The 19,301-nt window shown below is 38.6% G+C and overlaps 1 protein-coding gene and 1 non-coding gene across 8 annotated transcripts in view; one reads left to right on the plus strand and one right to left on the minus strand.

Annotated features, from left to right (window-relative positions):
• The window catches only part of ITPR2 (inositol 1,4,5-trisphosphate receptor type 2), a 421,971-nt gene that overhangs the window by 218,276 nt on the left and 184,394 nt on the right, over positions 1–19,301 (plus strand). For all 7 annotated transcript variants that reach the window (XM_036302046.1, XM_036302048.1, XM_036302047.1 and 4 more), the window contains 3 exons: positions 3,014–3,204; positions 4,495–4,637; positions 8,342–8,450. In XM_036302046.1, the coding sequence (XP_036157939.1) occupies positions 3,014–3,204; positions 4,495–4,637; positions 8,342–8,450 (443 nt within the window). The remainder of the gene's footprint in view (positions 1–3,013; positions 3,205–4,494; positions 4,638–8,341; positions 8,451–19,301) is intronic.
• Positions 1,063–1,170, minus strand: LOC118652200. The gene has a single exon (XR_004966469.1). It is a non-coding gene; the product is annotated as a U6 spliceosomal RNA (small nuclear RNA).

Consider the following 19,301-nt stretch of genomic DNA (forward strand, 5'->3'; position numbering starts at 1 on the left):
TCTTTCACTGGCTGTCATTATAACTTGAAATGATATCCTTATATATCTATCTCTTGATTTGGCAGCTCTAAATAATGTCTATATGATCCACACTATGAACAACAAAGAAATTAAATACTGCCTTCATTTTTCCCTTACTCCCCAATCTGTTAATGACTGCTTAATAGATTGAAGGTTTTATGTTGTTATAATTGTATTCTACTCTAAAATATAATGAAATATCTTATAGGTTGATAACATTTAAAAATACATTTTCGGAGCTCTATAATATGATGACGGGTAAGCTTTTTTAATAGCATAAACATCAGAGACAGAATATAGTGCTGTGATATTGAACCTTTCCTAAGGAAGAGAATTTCCCAGTCACTAATGTCTAACTGGTCTTCCTTTGTCTCTAGCTTTATTCTCTGCTTCATATTCACACCCAGTTGCCATGATTTCTTATATTCATGTCGACATTTTATTGGATTCCTTTCTCATTTTGGGAGTAATTTTCAGAGGGTTTAAGAGAAAAAGTTCTGAGTCTTGCATATTATGAAATGTTTTTATTTGGGAATGACATTTGATTTTTTTTAAAATGTATTTTGATTGATTTCAGAGAGGAAAGGAGAGGGAGAGAGATAGAAACATCAATGATGAGAGAGAATTACTGATCTGCTGCTTCCTGTATGCCCCACACTGGGGATCGAGCACGCAACCGGGGCATGTGCCTGACCCGGAATCAAATGGTGACATCTGGTTCATAGGTAGACACTCAACTGAGTGTCTCAAAAGTCGGCCCGGCTGACTTTTCGTTCAGATGGGCATAAACTCTTAGTTTCAAAATCTCTGTCCATCTGGTCTTTAAATCCATTATTTTACTAACTTCTAGCATTCAATATTTATTGATGATGGGAAGTCTGGTGCCAGACTGATTTTCTATAGGAATCTCTCCCCCCCCCCCCCCCCGAAAATCCTTGTAGTTTTATCCTTCCTGTTGGCATTTATATCAGTATTGTAAAGCTGTCATAACAAATCGCATAACTAGATGGGTTAAAACAACAGAAATTTCTTTATTTTTTAAAAAATATGGAACACTTCACGAATTTGCATGTCATCCTTGCACAGGGGGCCATGCTAATCTTCTCTGTATCGTTCCAGTTTTAGTATATGTGCTGCCGAAGCGAGCACTAACAGAAATATATTAAAACAACAGCAGCACCACGCTCTTTCGAAAGGCTCTAGGGATGAATCTGTTCCAGACTTCCTCTTCGTTTCTGGTGTTAATTGGCATTTCTCGGCTTGCAGCTGCACACATCCAGTCTTTGCCTCCACCTTCCCTTCGTGTTTTTCCCTAAGTGAAGTCAGGTGATGTGGGGCTGCTAAGGTGCTGAGGCTCTCCTCTGCCAGTGTCCCCGGTCTATCAGCACCACTGCAGACAGTGGCCGGCTCAGCAGCTGAGAGGTGCGCCTGACCAAGGAGGGGCTGGAGACAAACTTGGCTCGGGCTGCATTTCCAGAGGATGAGGGGCTGTGCTGGGAGAGCAGCTTCCAGTGTAGAGAAGACAGAAATTGAAGGTTGATTTCTCTACTAGCAGTCTCCTGTAAATGACAGGGCTGACCCAGAGTTCAGGATGAGGGGCTGTGTAAATGATATGCAGTCTCTCTCTCTCTCTCTCTCTCTCTCTCTCTCTCTCTCTCTCTCTCTCTCTCTCGCAGAAGTCAGGCTGGGAATACTAACAGGTATTAAAATAAGGAAGGCTTTGCTCAGAGGTTGGAGTTGCCTGATTTTTTGCTGGAGCTGCCTCTTCTCTCTCCCCCATTCTGCAGCTTATTGAAGAAGATCTCTGGAAGTTCCTTCAAGCTCTGTTCCACTTCTCTGTCAGGTCCTAACACCTGCGTTTGGCATTCTTTCCAGGCAGGTATCCCACTTTCTGGAGAGAACATTGCTACATTTCCTAACTTTATCCTCTGAATAGATCCCACTGCTGCCAGCTGCTCTGTTTATGCTAGTCAGAGGGAGGAGGGCCTTAAATTCCAAGCTATTCAGATGTTTTTACTGAGTGAGTTGCCCCGATGACTGCCCCAGACCCCTTGCCACTCTTCGTGTTGGTTGACTGTGCACCTAGGGAGGCCTGTTCTAACTTGAATTTCTTGTAACACAGTTTCACCTCTTCCTTCTGTGAGGGACTAATCCCATCCTCACGCAGCAGAAATGCCTCCACGTTTCTGTTTTCCTCCTGACAAGCATTCTCATTTTTTAATGTTGTCGTATAAGTCTGATAAAATATAAATTTCAGTTGATTTGGGGAAGAAGGACATATACTGTGTGCCATTTTCCAATGCGGGCTTTGTATATCTTCCATTAAAAACTTTTCTTTCTCTGGGGTATTTTATCACTTGAAATTTCGTGTGTATGTACATGCGTGTGCACAGACACATACACACTAATTAATGAATGGGCCCGCAGGATTTTCTTATTTTCCTTGGCACCTGGGAAAGTACAAATGTGCATATTTGTCATGCAGGGTTTTTCTATAGTGATGCTGTAGAAAGTACGTTTTGAACAGTAAGCATCAAGAAAGCAAGTAAGTTCTTGAATATTTAATGAGCCCACTATAATAACTGGCCTTAAAAATTGAAATACTTTTATGTTAAAAATTTTGAAGTTATATAAAATAATTTAATGGCAGAGTTTAAAGATTTGATGCTTTTTCTTTTTAATTAACATATAACATTGTATTAAGGTGTACAACGTAATGATTTGTTATAAGTATATTGAAAAATAATTACCATTATTAATTTAGTTGACATCTGTCACCTCATATAGTTACAGATGTTTTTTGATGAATACTTTAAAGATCTACTCTTTAGCTACTTGCAAATGTACAGTACAATATTGTTAAGTATCTCAGGTCTCATGTATCTTACGGTTTTCTTTTCTATTTGTTCTCTGTTTATATGATTATTTTGATAATGTGTAAAAAGCTTTGGTCAAATAAAGAGGGAAATATTTAAAAATCTTTCTTTTTCAGCAAAGAATCGTGGAATTGCTATTCCAGTGGATTTGGATAGTCAAGTTAATACTCTTTTCATGAAGAACCATTCAAATATGGTGCAGAGAGCAGCCATGGGTTGGAGACTGTCGGCTCGCTCTGGACCCCGCTTTAAGGAGGCTCTTGGAGGACCTGCTTGGGATTATAGAAATATTATTGAAAAGTTACAGGTACAATGCGAGCATGAAAAGGCATTATAATTTTCTAAATTACATTATTAACATATGTAGTTACACAAGTTAAATATGGTTGAAAATATCAAATTCTAGTTGGGGACCAGGCTTTACTTTATAACTTCCTACCAGTCATATTGGATGAGAGCCTACACATATGAATTCATTTTACCTTAATTACCTCTGTAAAGGCTCTCTCTCCAATTACAGTCACATTATGAAGTACTGGGGGTTAGGATGTGGACCTCAATGTAGGAGTTTTGAGGGAGACACAATTCAAACCATAACAGACATCTTCCTACCCACATAACTGTAGAGATTTTCATTGGAGCGAATGAGGGTATTGTGTTGAAGAAATGGTCAAGACATGAACTGGAATAGATATTATGAGAGGTTACATGTAGATTAATTGGTGGAGGTTCAGAGTTTTAATAGATAAACATTATATGTGATTAAAAAGGCAAGTTAGTTTCAGTATGAGAAACTTGAAGGCTATTCAAATCATTAAAGGTCATTAAAATTTTGGGCGGGGGAAAATGTCATTATACATGATTAAGCAGTTATTGGTTTGCAGGATAGGATTAACAGGAAGAGACTAGAAGGAGGCAGATTAGTTAAGAATTACTTAAGATCTCAGCCAGATTGTGGTATGAATGCAATGGAGAAATAGGTGTTGCATACAACAATGAAGGCCAGGTCAACAGATTGGTGGCTACTGGATGGAAATAGAGGGCGTGAGAGGCATTTAAGAGGTGCTGATGATTGGAAACTAGGTGATATTATTAAGACTCTTTATTGTAAGAGGAAAGGGATTATATTCTATACATTTTTTCAAACAATATAGCAAGGAATTTCCCCATTGGAAGAAATAGTTAGTTCTAGATGACCAATGACACATAGAAAACCTTTTTTTTAGCTCTTGCACAGGCATGCTCCAATTTATTCCAATTTGATGAATACCTGTCATGTGTCCATTACAACCCGAGACACTTCAACGCCTGTACCAATGGTTTTATTGGCTTTTCATCTTGTGTGTATATCCTTAGAAATCATATAAGCTACCCACCTCTCCCTTACCTTAAAAATTACAACAGAGACACAGGCAGCACTGATACAGAAAACCAGACTGTACTGAAAGAACAGATATTGGGTACCATGGGAAAATGGGGTATATCTGTGAAATTCCCACATCTCATTCCTGGTTAGTGTTCCTCAGCTTGTCATGTCTTCAAAGGATGAAGTCTGACTTAGGTCTTCACACAGGTTCTCTGGTGCTTTCTTCCTTAGGATGTAGTGGCTTCCTTGGAGCAGCAGTTCAGCCCAATGATGCAGGCAGAGTTCTCAGTGTTGGTTGATGTGTTGTACAGTCCAGAGCTACTGTTCCCTGAGGGGAGCGATGCAAGGATCCGATGTGGTGCTTTCATGTCCAAGTAAGTGGGTGCGATCTGCGACCCTGCTAGTGTCCATTACAACAAAACTGAGATGGCCTGTAACGTTTCTGCGTTTTACTCTGCCGGCCCATAAGGACAGCCATAGAGTGTGTCAAAGGTCCAAAATCCATGTTAAAATATACTTCCAAAATAATTTGATGTCATTGAAATTTTATGCTGGTGAAAGTCACATTTTATTAAAAGTTACTGCAAGTGGAATGTGTCATGGTTGGCACACAATATCACATCAAATAATATTTTGGTTCTGATTCCTTTCTATACCTATAGGGTGTGACCCTACAAAAGATTCCTATCTAAAGTCACCAACTTTTACTCACATAGAAAGCAAATGGAGCTAACATTTATTGTGATCTCACTATGTGCATGATGGTCTCCTGTGGGTTTACCTGTTTTATCTGATTTGCAAAAACACTCAGAGATTGAGAGGTCAGCCTCATTTTAGAGATGAGGAAGCTGAGGGTCGCGTAGGCATCAGGTAGAGAGCCATTATGTCTCAGACTCAGGACTCTGCCATGTTGCCCTGATGATCCTCCTCTGCAGATCTTTCATTTACTTATTTTTTCACAGCATTTTTGTGGCATTGTCAGATCCGTTATAGCTAATATATTTATCCTAGAATATTTTCATTTAAATGGTAAGTGAACATTTTCAAGGAAGATCTGCAAGTATAAGCAGTTGTGAGAAAAAGTAGAATAAGCCTCAGAAAGAAGAGAAATGTCTTAACATATAGGGCACTTCATTGAGTGATTTGCAAGTAAATCACAGACTCAAGATGGCCAGGCAGAGCTACTTGGTCTTCTTGGGAAAGTATCTGGATGGAGAGTTGGTTGAGGCTGCCAGTCCCCTTGACCATCATCCATCACAGCCAACTCCTGTGTGGGTGAGGATATGAGGATATTGCTGGATATGAGGATATTACATCCCTGGGCCTTATTTTATAACCAGAAGTTTGTACCTCTCAATTCCTTTTACTTTTTGCCCATGCCTGGGCCTTATTTTATAACCAGAAGTTTGTACCTCTCAATTCCTTTTACTTTTTGCACCTTTCCCCCTTCTGCCCTCCCATCTGGCAGCCATCAGTTTGTTCTTTGTTTCTATGAGTCTTGTTTTGTTTTGTTTGTTCATTTTTCTGTTTGTTTTTAGATTCCAATTATAAGTGAAATCATATGGTATTTGTCTTTTTCTGTCTGACTCATCTCACTTAGCATAATATCCTTTAGATCCATCCATGTTGTTGCAAATGGCAATATTTCATTCTTTTTTATGGCTGAGTAATAATATATATATATATATATCCCCACACACAATGGAATGTATCTTCCACATCTTTATGCATTTATCTGTCAGTGCATGCCTAGGTTACTTGCATACTTGCATATCTTGGCTATTGTATTTAATACTGCAATGGACATATATGGGTACATATATATTTTTTTTCAAATTAGTGTTTTCATTTTCTTCAAATAAATGCCCAGAAGTGGAATTGCTAGGTCATAAGGTAGTTCTACTTTTAATTTTTTGAGGGATCTACTTATTGTTTTTCATAGTGGCTGCACCAATTTTTAATTCCACCAACATTGTATGAGGGTTCCCTTTTCTTCACATCCTCAACACTTGTAATTGTCTTTTTGGAAATAGCTATTTTGATAGATGTAAGGTGGTATCTCATAGTTGTTTTGATTTGCATTTTTGTAATGATTACAGGTGTTGAATATATTTTCATGTGTCTTTTGGCCATCCGTGTGTCTTATTTGGAGAAAGGTTGACTTACCATATTTTAAACAGATTGTGTGTTTTTTATATTGTATGAATGCTATAAATTTTGGATATTAACCCCTTGTCAGATATATTGTTTGAAAATATCTTCTCCCATTCAGTAGGCTGCCCTTCCATTTTGTTGATGGTTTCCTTTGCTGTGAAGACCTGGCTACTTCATTTCCATATCGCCTCTTGCATCCTACCCCATCACATGCCCTATTCATCTCTTGCTTTGCGCTCATTCTTCCATGTCATCTTTCCCACTGCCATTGATGGACTTTTTTTTCACATGTAGGCAGGGTTATTCAGGTCCTTTAAAACAATGGTAACCTATTTTCTATAGAGTAAATTCCAGACTCTTTAGCATGATATTCCCAGTTTCTTCTTTCCGACCACATCTTTTACACTCTCCTCTTCCATGACTTTAAGTGTCAGCGGCCAGTGAGAGAACTATCATTTCCTGGACGAGAGGGTCAGCTTTATGGCTCCACCCTTTGTTCCTACTGTTCCCTTTGCAGGGATGCCTTCTACCGCTCCACTGTTCCCTGCCAGGTGAAATCTTCATAGTTAAATGTCATCTTGTCGCTGAAACCCTCTTTGTCAGCCCTGGGCAACTCCCCCAACAGAATGTGACAGCTTCTTTGTCTAGTTTATGACATTGCCAATACAGCTGCTATAGCCCTTATCATGTCGTGTAAGAGGTGGCTGTGTGCAGCCGAGTTTTATTGGGACTCTTCACAGTACCTCTGAGACTCAAGAGATCAGTGAGCAGAGTCATGTCACCACAGAGTGGGGCTTCAGAGTCCTGGCTCTGAAGTCAGATGGACCTGGGACTATTTCCAGATGCCACCCCTTAATAATTATATAACTAGAGGCAAGTTGCTTTATCTTTCTAGACCTCAGTTTTCTCATTAGTAAAATTAGACTGGCAATGTAACCTGTAGCATTGGCCTGTTATAAGGATGAATTAAGAGAGTCCATGAGAAGTCCTTGTCCATCACACTGACACCTGGTAAGCCACTTAACTAGCTATTATCTAGTGAAATGTCACTTGTCCCATAGCACTCCTGTTATGTCACTGGAATAATCAGATCATTCCCTTATAGCCTACATCATTTTGTTTTTCCAGGAAGACATGTCTCACAGGGTCATCTTACAAATCAGCTCAATGAAGAACCGTTTATGCTAAGCTAGAAATTCTGATAATGAACATTTTATTTGATTTTGAGTTCTTGGGGATGCTATGTAACTGTGATCCTCAAACTTTTCTCTTGACAGAACACCAGTGCAAAAGTTACCACTATAATATTAATCAGAATTTTTGTTCAAATTTTAGTAAATGGATAGATGTCTTAATGTTGCCCCTTTTGTTGCTTTTGTTTTTGTTTTGCTTCTAATCACAAAAACTGCTTGTTTTTACCAAGCTCTAGTGGTGAAAAAAATAGCATATTATTATTAATGGAAACTAAAAAGCAGCCCATGCTAAGGTTGTAATGTTGTGTCCTGCTAGCACTGTATAATCAATGTAATACAGTATATAGAAAATAATGTAGTATAACATTACATAAAAATGTAATATACTGCAAACATTCATATTTCTCCCAGTAAAGTTGTTTCAGTTCATATGGGATTAAAGATAAGTAGTGTTTCATTGTTTTTCAAAGAGTATTGTGTCCCATAAACAATATGCTATCTGAATAAATTTAGAAGCACTGAGATATACTGCCTGTAACACAACGGAGGCTTTATAATGCAGAGTCTATAGCTTAAGTGTAATTTTTAAAAAAAATTGAAAACAGGCATTTATATTGTTTACTTCATATTCTTAAATAATAGTGTGATTTATTTCCCTCTAGCATGTGATGATAGTATATAGCTTGAAGAGAAATCGCTCTCCTATTTAAGGCTTAATGTTTTGCTTTAAGGTTGATTAATCATACGAAGAAACTAATGGAGAAAGAAGAAAAACTGTGCATTAAAATTCTTCAGACTTTACGAGAAATGCTAGAGAAGAAAGACATCTTTGTGGAAGAGGTATTTCTAAAAACTTTTTAGTATTTGAAAATAAAGTAGAATTTCTAGAATACTGTCACCAATGAATTACAGAAGGTTATTATGTAATTACTTGCATTACATATTAATGGCCTCTATACTTAGATGAATTACGTAGTTTGAGTTTTTATGGTATTCATCTCTCCTGTCTGCTTTCACTTGAGAAATATTTAAGATTACAGTGGTCCAGGTATCTGGCTTACTTGTTTTTATGATGTTTTATCCTGAATATGTATATATTTTTTCATATAGCGTCAGTGGACCAAAAGATGTTTTTTAACAATGAGCAACTGAGGTGCATTATTAAGAGTTTGTATAAAGTTCTGCTTCGCACTGAAATATTCTATGTATTTTGGCACATGTTGATTTTTATTATAAATACTAGAGGCCCAGTGCATGAAATTCATGCACTCGGGGGGTGCGCCCTCTCGTAGTCCAGGAGCCCTCGGGAGATGTCTGACTGCTGGCTTAGGCTCACTCCCCGCCAGCAGTCAGACATCCTTAGCGCTGCCGCAGAGGTAGAATAGGCTCCCACCACTGCCACTGCACTCGCCAGCTATGAGACTGGCTTCTGGCTTAGTGGCACTCCCACAGTGGGAGCACACTGACCACCAGGGACAGCTCCTGCATTGAGCATCTGCCCCCTGGTGGTCAGTGCACATCATAGCAACCAGTCGTTCCACTGTTTGGTCAATTTGCATATTAGCCTTTTATTATATAGGATATGTTCATGTCATTTTCTATAATATTTTACCAATTATTATGAAGTAATACTTTTAAAAAATAAATGGGTTAGTAAGTTTCTATTTTAACTATTTAAGTATTGCACAAATGATTTTCAGAAAATACCAACTTATCTATAGTAATGAAAGCATAATATGCTAATTAGACCAGACGTCTTTCCGGATAACCTTCCAGATAAAGCCAGGCCTGTGAGGGAAGCCTGGGTCCCGGTGCCAGCAGCTGGAGGAAAGAAGGCCTACTCTTGCATGAATTTCATGCATCGGGCCTCTAGTAGGTAATAATTGCCAGTCTTATTAAAAATGACAGCTCAGGTGCTCATTAAGAGATAGCTAGGAACATGTTTAATATCCAAGGTTATAGACTTACGTTTAAAATATAAATCTAGAGTAGCTTTTTTAGATAGCTACCTTTTACTTTTATGTGTGGTTTCAAACAAAATTTTTATTATACTCTTAATAACTTTTTGGGAATCTTGCATGATACCACTACACCAGCGGCACTACTGACTCTTAATAACTTTTTGATTAGTTCCTGTAAATACTAATCATCTGATATGTTTAAAATCGGAAGAATTTCATTTGATTTATTTGTGTATATGGTATCGAATTCCAAAAAGATTGTAGTTATAGGTTTCTCTCTTTTAAAAAATGTCTCATAGAAAAGAAATCCAATGGAATCTTGAATATTAATAGAAGCTGCATAGTTTCAAAATACTCTATTTGAATCACATGTTTGACTCAATAATCAAAAGGACTTTTGCTTTACAGTAGTTCTCTTCATTATTTAAACTTTGTTTGGAAAGCAAATTATCAAAATAAAGACAGAGCAATTTTAGCAAATGTTTCTGTGACATAGGATTCAGGAAAAAACGTATAAGTTTGCGTATGTGGTATGCTTTTAAAAAATGGCAGAGTTCCTTAGGGCTTTTTGTTGTGGGTTTTTTAAAAATTATTATTCCTTAAAATATTTCTTTAAATTGTTTATTTTTGACTGAAGTGCTAGATCTTAAAATAGAAAAATGGGGTCAATATAAATTTTTGACAGAAGCATGAGCTTTAAGGTAACAGTTAACTTGTGCTTAACAGGAGATAATTATAAGCCTTCCAATTTTCTGTAACAGATTATTATTGAATTACTCTAAAGAAAAATAGGAAAGAAAACAAGTAAGACTTTACTTTGACTAGTCAAGAGTATTTTAGTATATTTCCTAAACCACCCTAAATACATTATGCTGGCATCTGTTTTTCTTTCCCATTCCCACCGCTATTGCTAGTTTAGGCTTTCATTATCTTTGTCTAGAAAACCCCAGTAGTCCATTCAGTTCTCTCAAGTCCATTCATTGCCTCCTTGAAGAGAGGCAAGCCTGCTGTTCTCATAAGTCCAAGGGGTACCATTTGCATAAGATACAATGTGAATGTCACCACCAGGGCAAAGCCCTCAGAGAAAGTTAAGATGAGAAAGGCTAGTTGGGGTTAGTCACTCAGTCAGTTAACACATATAATGTGAGCGACTATTAATTATTGGTTGTTGTGCCTGAGCACTGGGGATGAAGCCATGGATGACAGCATGGCAAGGGCCACCACGTGGTACAATTCACATGCCGGCGGACTCCTGTAATAGTCTGCTGAGATCATGAGAGCATTTCAGAAACCTTCAGGGACTCTGCACTGTCCTTGGTGTTCCAGGCCCACCATTATGTCTGTCTCCTGTGCTTTCCGCCCTCACCCTTCCTCATCCATTAGCCACCAAGAATCTGGCTTTTCCTGCACTGATCCATGCTACATCTGGAATCATGGATTGCTAAAATCCAGACAAGCCTGTATCCTCCGAGTGTTATCTTTGTAGAGTAGCTAATGGGTGGTACTTATCAACTATTCCAGCCAGTGGTGATTACGTTCTCATTAGAACGTCTCAAGAGACTTTGTGCCTCTCTTTAATGACCCTTCAGGCTGTTTCTGGGTGTTTATTCCAAGCTCCTTGTTTTATAAATGATGTAATTCAGACTCAGAGAAGTTAAGTGGTTTGCCCCAGGTCACACAGTGAGTACCAGAAAAGGATTTAACCAAAACGCCTTCCTCTATGCCTAATCTTATTTATTAGAGCACAGCCAACTTTGACAAATGCATCACTCGTAAGAAAGATTAGGGTATTTTGTCCAGCAGGTTTTTGTATCCAATTTTTAAGTCATAGAGAATACAAGATAGGATATAACAATCCAAATGGATAAAGGTTTAAAAAATGTCTAAGAAAATATTAAAGAATGTGGAAATGCAGTCATTTAACTAAGAAAAGAAGAACCTTAAAGGGACTTACAAGTATCATTTCTTAATTTTCATGTCTACTAAGGACAGAATAAGAAAAAATAAATAGGTGAAAGAATTCTAGAGTTTAGATAACTTTAATTCTAAATGTTTTAGAAGGAGAAGCATTTCTACCAGTGGAAGTAGAAGATTTTTCTTTCCCCAGGAAGTTTTAAAGGAACACATATTAGATTTAGAATGATTCTAACATCTACTTTGGAATGAAGTCAGGACTAGTTGACCTCCATGTGTTGTCAGTTGGCCTTTCTTAAATAGTTGGTGCTCAATTGTCCGTGACAGTGGAGGGGAGCTGTTAAATGACTCACCAGTCTGGGTGACATGGAACTGGGTAACAGATTCAGAAACTGGTCAAAGCCATTATTTTACAACCCATGTGCTCCCAGAAAAAAAACCCTGATTATCAGTAGTGGATAATTGGCTGTGTTTCCATGATTGTATTAGTTTCCTAGTTACCAAAATCTTCGTGGTTTAAAACCACACAAATTTATTATTTATTGTTTCAGAGGTCAAAAACTTTAAATCAAGATTTTGGCACCGATGCATTCATTATGGAGGTTTTAGAGGAGAATTTATTTCTTTGCCTTTTCTAGCTTCTAGAAGCTGCCTGCATCCCTCACTTTGTGACTCCACCTTCCATCTGCAAAGCTAGCAGAATAGCATCTTCCAGTCTCTTTCTCCCTCCGCGCGCTCTCTCTCTCTCTCTCTCTCTCTCTCTCTCTCTCTCTCTCTCTCTCTCTCTCTCTCTCTCACACACACACACACACACACACACACACACTAATGTCACCTCCCCTTTTCATACTCTGACCCTCTTGCAGTCCTCTTACAAGGACACTGTGATTACAATGGACCCACCTGGATAATCAAAGATACTCTCCCCATTTCAAGATTCTTATCTGAATCACCTGCGAAGTTCCTTTTGCCATGTAGGGTAACATAGTACAGGTTCTGGTGGTTATGGCATAGATATTTGGGGGAAGGCTATTACCCACTCTATAATTGTGATCCTTTTACTGACAGTGAGAAATGACATGTGGAATATAGAGAGTTTACCTGCCGCTCACTAAAATGGCTATGTAGGGCAGTTTAAGTGCAAATGAACATTTTAAAATGCTTTAAATTTACAGTACTTAGCTGTTTTCAAAGTATTTTAAAATATTTTGCTACCTTTCAACACCAGTTTCAGGAAGTACGTAGAGTAGGCAGTGTTATCTCTACATTTGTAATGTGGAAAGATACAGAGAAGTTATTTGCATTAAATCCCATAGGTTACCTAATGCCTGGTTGTCTAATACCTAATCAGCTAGATTTGTACTGTCTGTGTATTGGAACATTCCAACAGATCTCTCAGAATTAAAGCCAAACAAAAAACTCATACCAGGATTTTTCACATTAGCTATCTTAATATTACATTTAAGACTCCACCTATTTAAATTATAAATGTCATCTTAAAAGCAAATCTCTGTTTTCATTTTTGTTTCTTTGGTCTCCAATACTAGAAGAGAGAGAGAGAGAGAGAGAGAGAGAGAGAGAGAGAGTGTGTGTGTGTGTGTGTGTGTGTGTGTGTGTAACAGCTAAAATTTTAAAAATAGAGCAATGAAGCATAAAAATAGAGTAAAGAAGCATGAAGTTGCTTCATGGTTGAACCAGATGCCCTTTAAAGCAATTTCCACCTTTAATAATCCAGTTTTCTGATTCTGTTGGCCAAGTCATAATTTACTACCATTTTATCTGAAAGTCAATTATTTTACAAACATTTATAATTTATAATACCTTTCATTACAGGTCCTAAATTACTTTTACCTTATATTCTTTCTTGTTTCATGTTTGTAAGTTTGTGCCAAAGGTTGAGAGAGAAGTGGGTGAGCAATATCTTTAAGATTCTAAGCAGAGTAATAGAAGCAAAAAAAAATGTGATTTTCTGTTATGTGTATCTGTATGTGAAGCCATCTAGTGACCATGTATGTACTCTATGTTATAGTATGCTATAATACTTTTTATTGAAGGACAAAACATGAAAATTGTACATAGAAATTCTTTAAGAGGGAAAGTTACCCAAGTTTTAGAAAAAATTTCATATATTATTTATTTAATCAATTCTGATAGAAAAACAAAAAATTACAAAGAATGTAACTAATAACCTTGAGAACTCAGTATGCCTTTGGAATTGGCCATATTCAAAAGGCTTTGTTTTAGATAACAACAGCATGTATATTTATTTGCACTTAAAACATGTATATTAGGAAATCTGAGGAGGAAAGAGAAAAGAAGGACCCTTTTAAAATGGCTTGAGGGCAGTATGATTCTTAATGTTTCCAAACCTTAAAGCCATTTTATTCTACTCTTATTTCCAAAAGCTCTCTACCACAAAAGAGGAAACACCTGTTAGGATAAGTGTGTTTTTGAACAGATTAGCTTAATGATAGCACCATACCTTTGTTTTGTGGATTTAAAGATATTTTAGGTCCAGATCTGAAAAAGGGTTTCCCAGAGGTGATAATGGAGATAAAAGGAACTGTGTGGATTGAATAGAGGTGGGCTGATGGGGTGGGGGCAGGGGTTGGCAGGAAATAAGAAGGGCTGTGTTCAGAGCCGTGATGGCGAACCTTTTGAGCTCGGCGTGTCAGCATTTTGAAAAACTCTAACTTAACTCTGGTGCCATGTCACATAGAGAAATTTTTTGATATTTGCAACCATAGTAAAACAAAGACTTATATTTTTGATATTTATTTTATATATTTAAATGCCATTTAACAAAGAAAAATCAACCAAAAAAATGAGTTCGCGTGTCACCTCTGACACGCGTGTCATAGGTTCACCATCACTGGTTCAGAGGATTGGTGTGGTTTTAAGGATTTTGGAGGGGGTGTCAATTTTCTTCATTTTATACTCTTTAGTCTACATTTCATTAGGATTTATAAAATATTATAAACTATTTCACAAAAAGAGAAACATCTATAAATCATAAATAGTCAAGGTTTCTGTAACCACTGATCCTAAATATATAAAATTTGTAGCTCTGTACTTTAGAATAGGAAGAGATAATGAACACTGGACATATTCAGTGATAGCCTGCAGAACTGGAAGTGTGAAGTACCTTTCCTTACATTGCATGAAAGAAGTTGACCTATTTTGAATGCCAATCATAATTTTTCATGGAATATATTCTTATTTACCCTTAAATTACACTGATACACATATAATGTACAAAATAATGAAGATGTTTAATCAAGTTCACTATCCTTCAAATTTTCAGGTTTAGAATGCCATGTATTCTTGGAATACTATTGCAGAGAGATCTAGAAAAAAACTACAATAGCTGTGGTGAAGTTTTAGCACTGGTTTTTATAAAGTAACTAGTGGCCTGGTGCACGGATTCATGCACATTGAAAGGAAATTAATTAGAAGAAGTATTTTAATATTGCTATTCACCCCCTCTCTGTAATAGAAGTGTCAAACAAATTCACGATGGACAATGACAGATGGAAACACATGTGTGCAATTGGCACCAGCGAGAGCTTTATATATATAGATAAACTTGCCTAATTAGACCTACTTTCTGATCTAGCTAAACTTTGTCCTGCCCAGTGAAGCACCCAACTTCTCTTTCAGGTAATTGTCAGCAACACAGCAGTAAATATCAATACGAAGCAGATTATTATTATAGATCATGCAGGGAGAACAAAGGGTGAAATATTTAACTATAGCAGTTTTTGACTATATTCTGAGCAGTGAGAAAACTGAAGTCATTTTCAAGTTCTACCATTTCTTCTTTTCAGTCGGGTCAAGTTTCTAAACTTTCTAAATTTCTATTTTCCGGCTAATGAAAAGAAAATAGGATTCCACCGAGTCTCCTATCTACCTACTCCAGGACTTCTGTGAGGATCAAATGAGATGAGGCACGGGAAAATGTTTCACAGACATTTGGTTAAAGTGTAAAATGTTTGCACCTGGCTATAAAGCAAGTCGTGTTCCTGGGCTGAAGAAACTCCAAGGAGGCTAGTTGCTAGGGAGAGGAAGCTGGGCGTTACTATGTGACATCATTATCCGGCACCCACAGCCACCATTTCTGGGCTGGGCTGTGGGCCGCATTTTGTGCCCTGGGGTCTCGGCAGCATCGGCTGCAATTTGGTGGGCTGTCGCTCCAGGGTGGTGGTGGAGCCTGTGTCCCACTTGGGGGAAGCCAAGTATTGCTTTGTCGGTGCCAGGTCCACGATGCCCTTTCTTTATAAATGGCCAGTGCACTTCACAGCAGCTCCTGCGTTGAGTGTCTGCCCCCTGGTGGTCAGTGCGCATCATAGGGACCATTCGGACTGGTGGAGGGACATTTAGCATATTAGCCTTTTATATATAGACTAGAGGCCCAGTCACAAATTCATGCACGGGTGGAGCCCCTCAGCCTGGCCAGTGATCAAGGCCTATCAGGGGGGCCGTCCAGCCAGTGGGAGAGACCCTAGGTGGTTGGCTGGCTGGCCCCCTGATCGGGGCCTGGTGGGGGGGAGGGGGCAGCCTGGGGGAAGGGCCGCAGGAGGTTGGCTGTGGGAGTGCACTGACCACCAGGGGGCAGCTCCTGTATTGAGTGTCTGTCCCGTGGTGGTCAGTGCTCATCATAGCCACTGGTCGACCAGTCATTCTGGTCATTAGGCTTTTATATATATCATAATGGTCATTTAGGCTTTTATATATATATAGATAGTAGCTAGCATTTATCAGGAGCTTATTCTGTATCAGATACTGTTCCTGGTCCTTTTATGTATTAAATCTCCAACAGTATATTATAGTAAGTGTTTTTATCTCCCTTTTACTGTGAGGAAACTGAGGTGTAGAGTTTAGGCCACACATCCAGTAGGTGGGAGAGAGCTGGTATTCCAACCCAAATATTTTGTCTCCTGAGCATGCTAGAGCCAACAGGTTATATGACTTGTAATCACAGCTCTTCTATTTTCTCATATATTCAACTAAATAAAATGAAAAGTTCTTTCAATTTTATTCTTTGTAACATTTGCATGTACACTGGAAAGCATAAACCATTGACTCAGTGAGCTACTTAGCAAAGGCTTACAGATTTCGACCAAGCTGATTGGGAACACTGTGATGCAGTAGTTGCAGGGGATGTTCGAGCTTTATTTTTACAGACCTGCAGATCAGTGTCAGAGCTCCCAAACCCCATCCTGCGGTCATGGTCTGCGTTGTTAGTGTCCTGGATGTTAGATATAAAAGTTCCAAACAGTACTTTCTAAGATGACCACTGTAGTCAGCCCCTTGTGGAAAGGTGGCATTCAACCCACAGCACAGCATCGGATCGAGGGCTGTGATCTCTACAAATGCCCAGGTCGGGTAACTGGTATTTACACATCGAACAGTGATGGCAGACGGTGGCTTCTCCATGTAAAAGTTGGTATCTGGAGTGCTGAGGAATACAGATCTTTATTTCTTAAAGAAATGATGCCTTGAGTTATTTTTAAGATATCTTCCACCTCTTTTTTTAATTCTCAAATTTACTGTTAGCTGAGTTAATAAGAGCTTATTCTTTTCCTCAGCTGGAAAAACACACCATTGTAACTAATCTTTTATTTCTGATATTGAGGAGGAGCAGAAAGAATAAATCAGAATTATACCAAGAAACTTAACTCCTGCATCAAATATGCAGACCTGTCAGTCCCAGCAGGAATTGTGTTGTTGTGAATCTGTAAAGTTGATCAAGCTCCTCTTACTGGAACAGTATTGCTGAATCACTCCCCTTCCATGCACACACTCATTTCTCTAGGAGGCAAATAAACAAACTTAAGTAGAATTGCTACACATAGCGTACTGTAGCTTAAGAATTTGATAGCTGTTTCACAAAGGAAAAATTAATTTCAGTTTTAGCATCAGTTGCATTATGTAAAAATGCTTATTAAACATATTTTAGAAGTGAGTGCATTTTTTTGGTAATATTCTAATGCTTTACACTGGATACAGTAAGTGATGTTGCAGATATGCGGTATCATCTTAATCATTCCTATATTGTGATTGTGTCTGTGTGTGCTGTTTTAACTAGATATCTCAATGGTTGGAAGTATGGAACTATGTCCGTGTCTCCTTACAATAAGAGATCTATTTTAGAAACACAATTAGAATATTCTTCCACTTTAGAATTTTTATGTTATGTTTTCATCAGGGCAACAAGATTTTGATCATTGAAGGTGGGTACAAAGGCAACAATGGCTTTTAGAAATTCACTCTTCACTTGCAGGGCTGGCTTGGTCACTTACCCCTCCTAACAACACATTCAGGTAACTGCAGCACAAAAATGTTACAGAACTTAACCAACGTCACACAGCAAAAACTAAAAAATAAATAAATAAATAAAAAATGATGGAACCAGGATGAAAACTCAGGCTGTCTGGCTCTGACCCTATGTTTACAACCATTGCATGAGACTGTCTTTCATTATATTCTCATATCAGCTTGCAAAGCTGTAGGAATGTCACCCATGGCTGTCAGAGGAAAACAGTTTCTTGTATAAAATAACATAAACCACCTGAAGATATTTCTTCTTGCGTTTAATGGTTTTGAACATCTATCATTTACTGATTTCTTTAGGATAGGCTTGGTTTCTGCACATTTCATCTGGTGCTTGACAACCTCAAGCATTTTTGTACAGATCTTAGTTACAACAAAACAACACAAACCACTGTGAATATTTGCAGATTGCTCGATGCAATTGTTGGGTTTATCTTTCCTTGGTTGTTCTTAGCCTTTGGCTGAGTTTTTAATGAAAAGTCAGATTGTAGACTGTACTCCTTGTAGAATGATGGAACAGGGAAAACAAATGGAATGCGATAATGTACACACATGGCAGCTTGGGATAATGCATCGGTGATACAAAATGATCTAAATGAGGGCATGTGGACAATTAAAATCAGATCGAATGCTTATAATTAATATCACATGGATGAAATAATGTCAAAGATACCAACTCAAAGACATGCAGTTATATGGTTTCCATCCCAGGTATGAGTTGATTTCCTTTTCTCTCAAATTGCCAAAGTACAATTCAGGAAGTATTCCCAAAGGGTGAGTGGTGACCAGCAATGCTCTCACCCTTGGGCATAACTTTGAGAAGGATACTTTCATTAGGCTTCTCACCATCGACCCATTTATTCCTCCAACAAACAGGCTACACCATTATGTAGAGTTGGCTCAGGGCCCCCATCCCCAGGGCAGAGTGAGACAAGACCTCTGGCTGCCAGACGACTGCCCACTCTCTAGGAAGAGAATGTTGATATCAGTCCCACGATGCCATTACCACTCAGTGTACACTGTATTAACACTGAATTCTTCCTCTGCCCTCAGCCCCACTGTCATCTCCATGACATTCTATGTCCTTGCCCTGACCCTGCCATTTCTCTCCTCCACAGTCTCCCAGACCTTTCTCTCCTGCTCCATCCCCCTCAGCAAACTTACCTCCTTCTCTGTGAGTTCCCTCCACCTTCTAGCTTTACATGAAGGCTCACTCCCCTGAGGCCACCCCGCTTTCTCAGCAGCTCTGTCTGTGGAGCCCCTCTTCTCTCAGCTACCATGTGAAGAGGCTGTTGTGTCCTTGTTGCTGCTCATGGTCACTTCTGGACTGATTCCTCTGCTCTTTTTAAAAATCCTCAGCTCCTTGGAGGGTAATGAAGGCCCTCAGTCTATATCACCCTGGCATCTGCCAACATCCGGGCCACTCTCACCCATCAAAGGCTTTGGAACCTGGTGCACAGTGTCTGGACCCCCGGACCTGCCA

Source organism: Myotis myotis, unplaced genomic scaffold (genome assembly GCF_014108235.1).
Source record: "Myotis myotis isolate mMyoMyo1 unplaced genomic scaffold, mMyoMyo1.p scaffold_m19_p_3, whole genome shotgun sequence".
NCBI lineage: Eukaryota > Metazoa > Chordata > Mammalia > Chiroptera > Vespertilionidae > Myotis > Myotis myotis.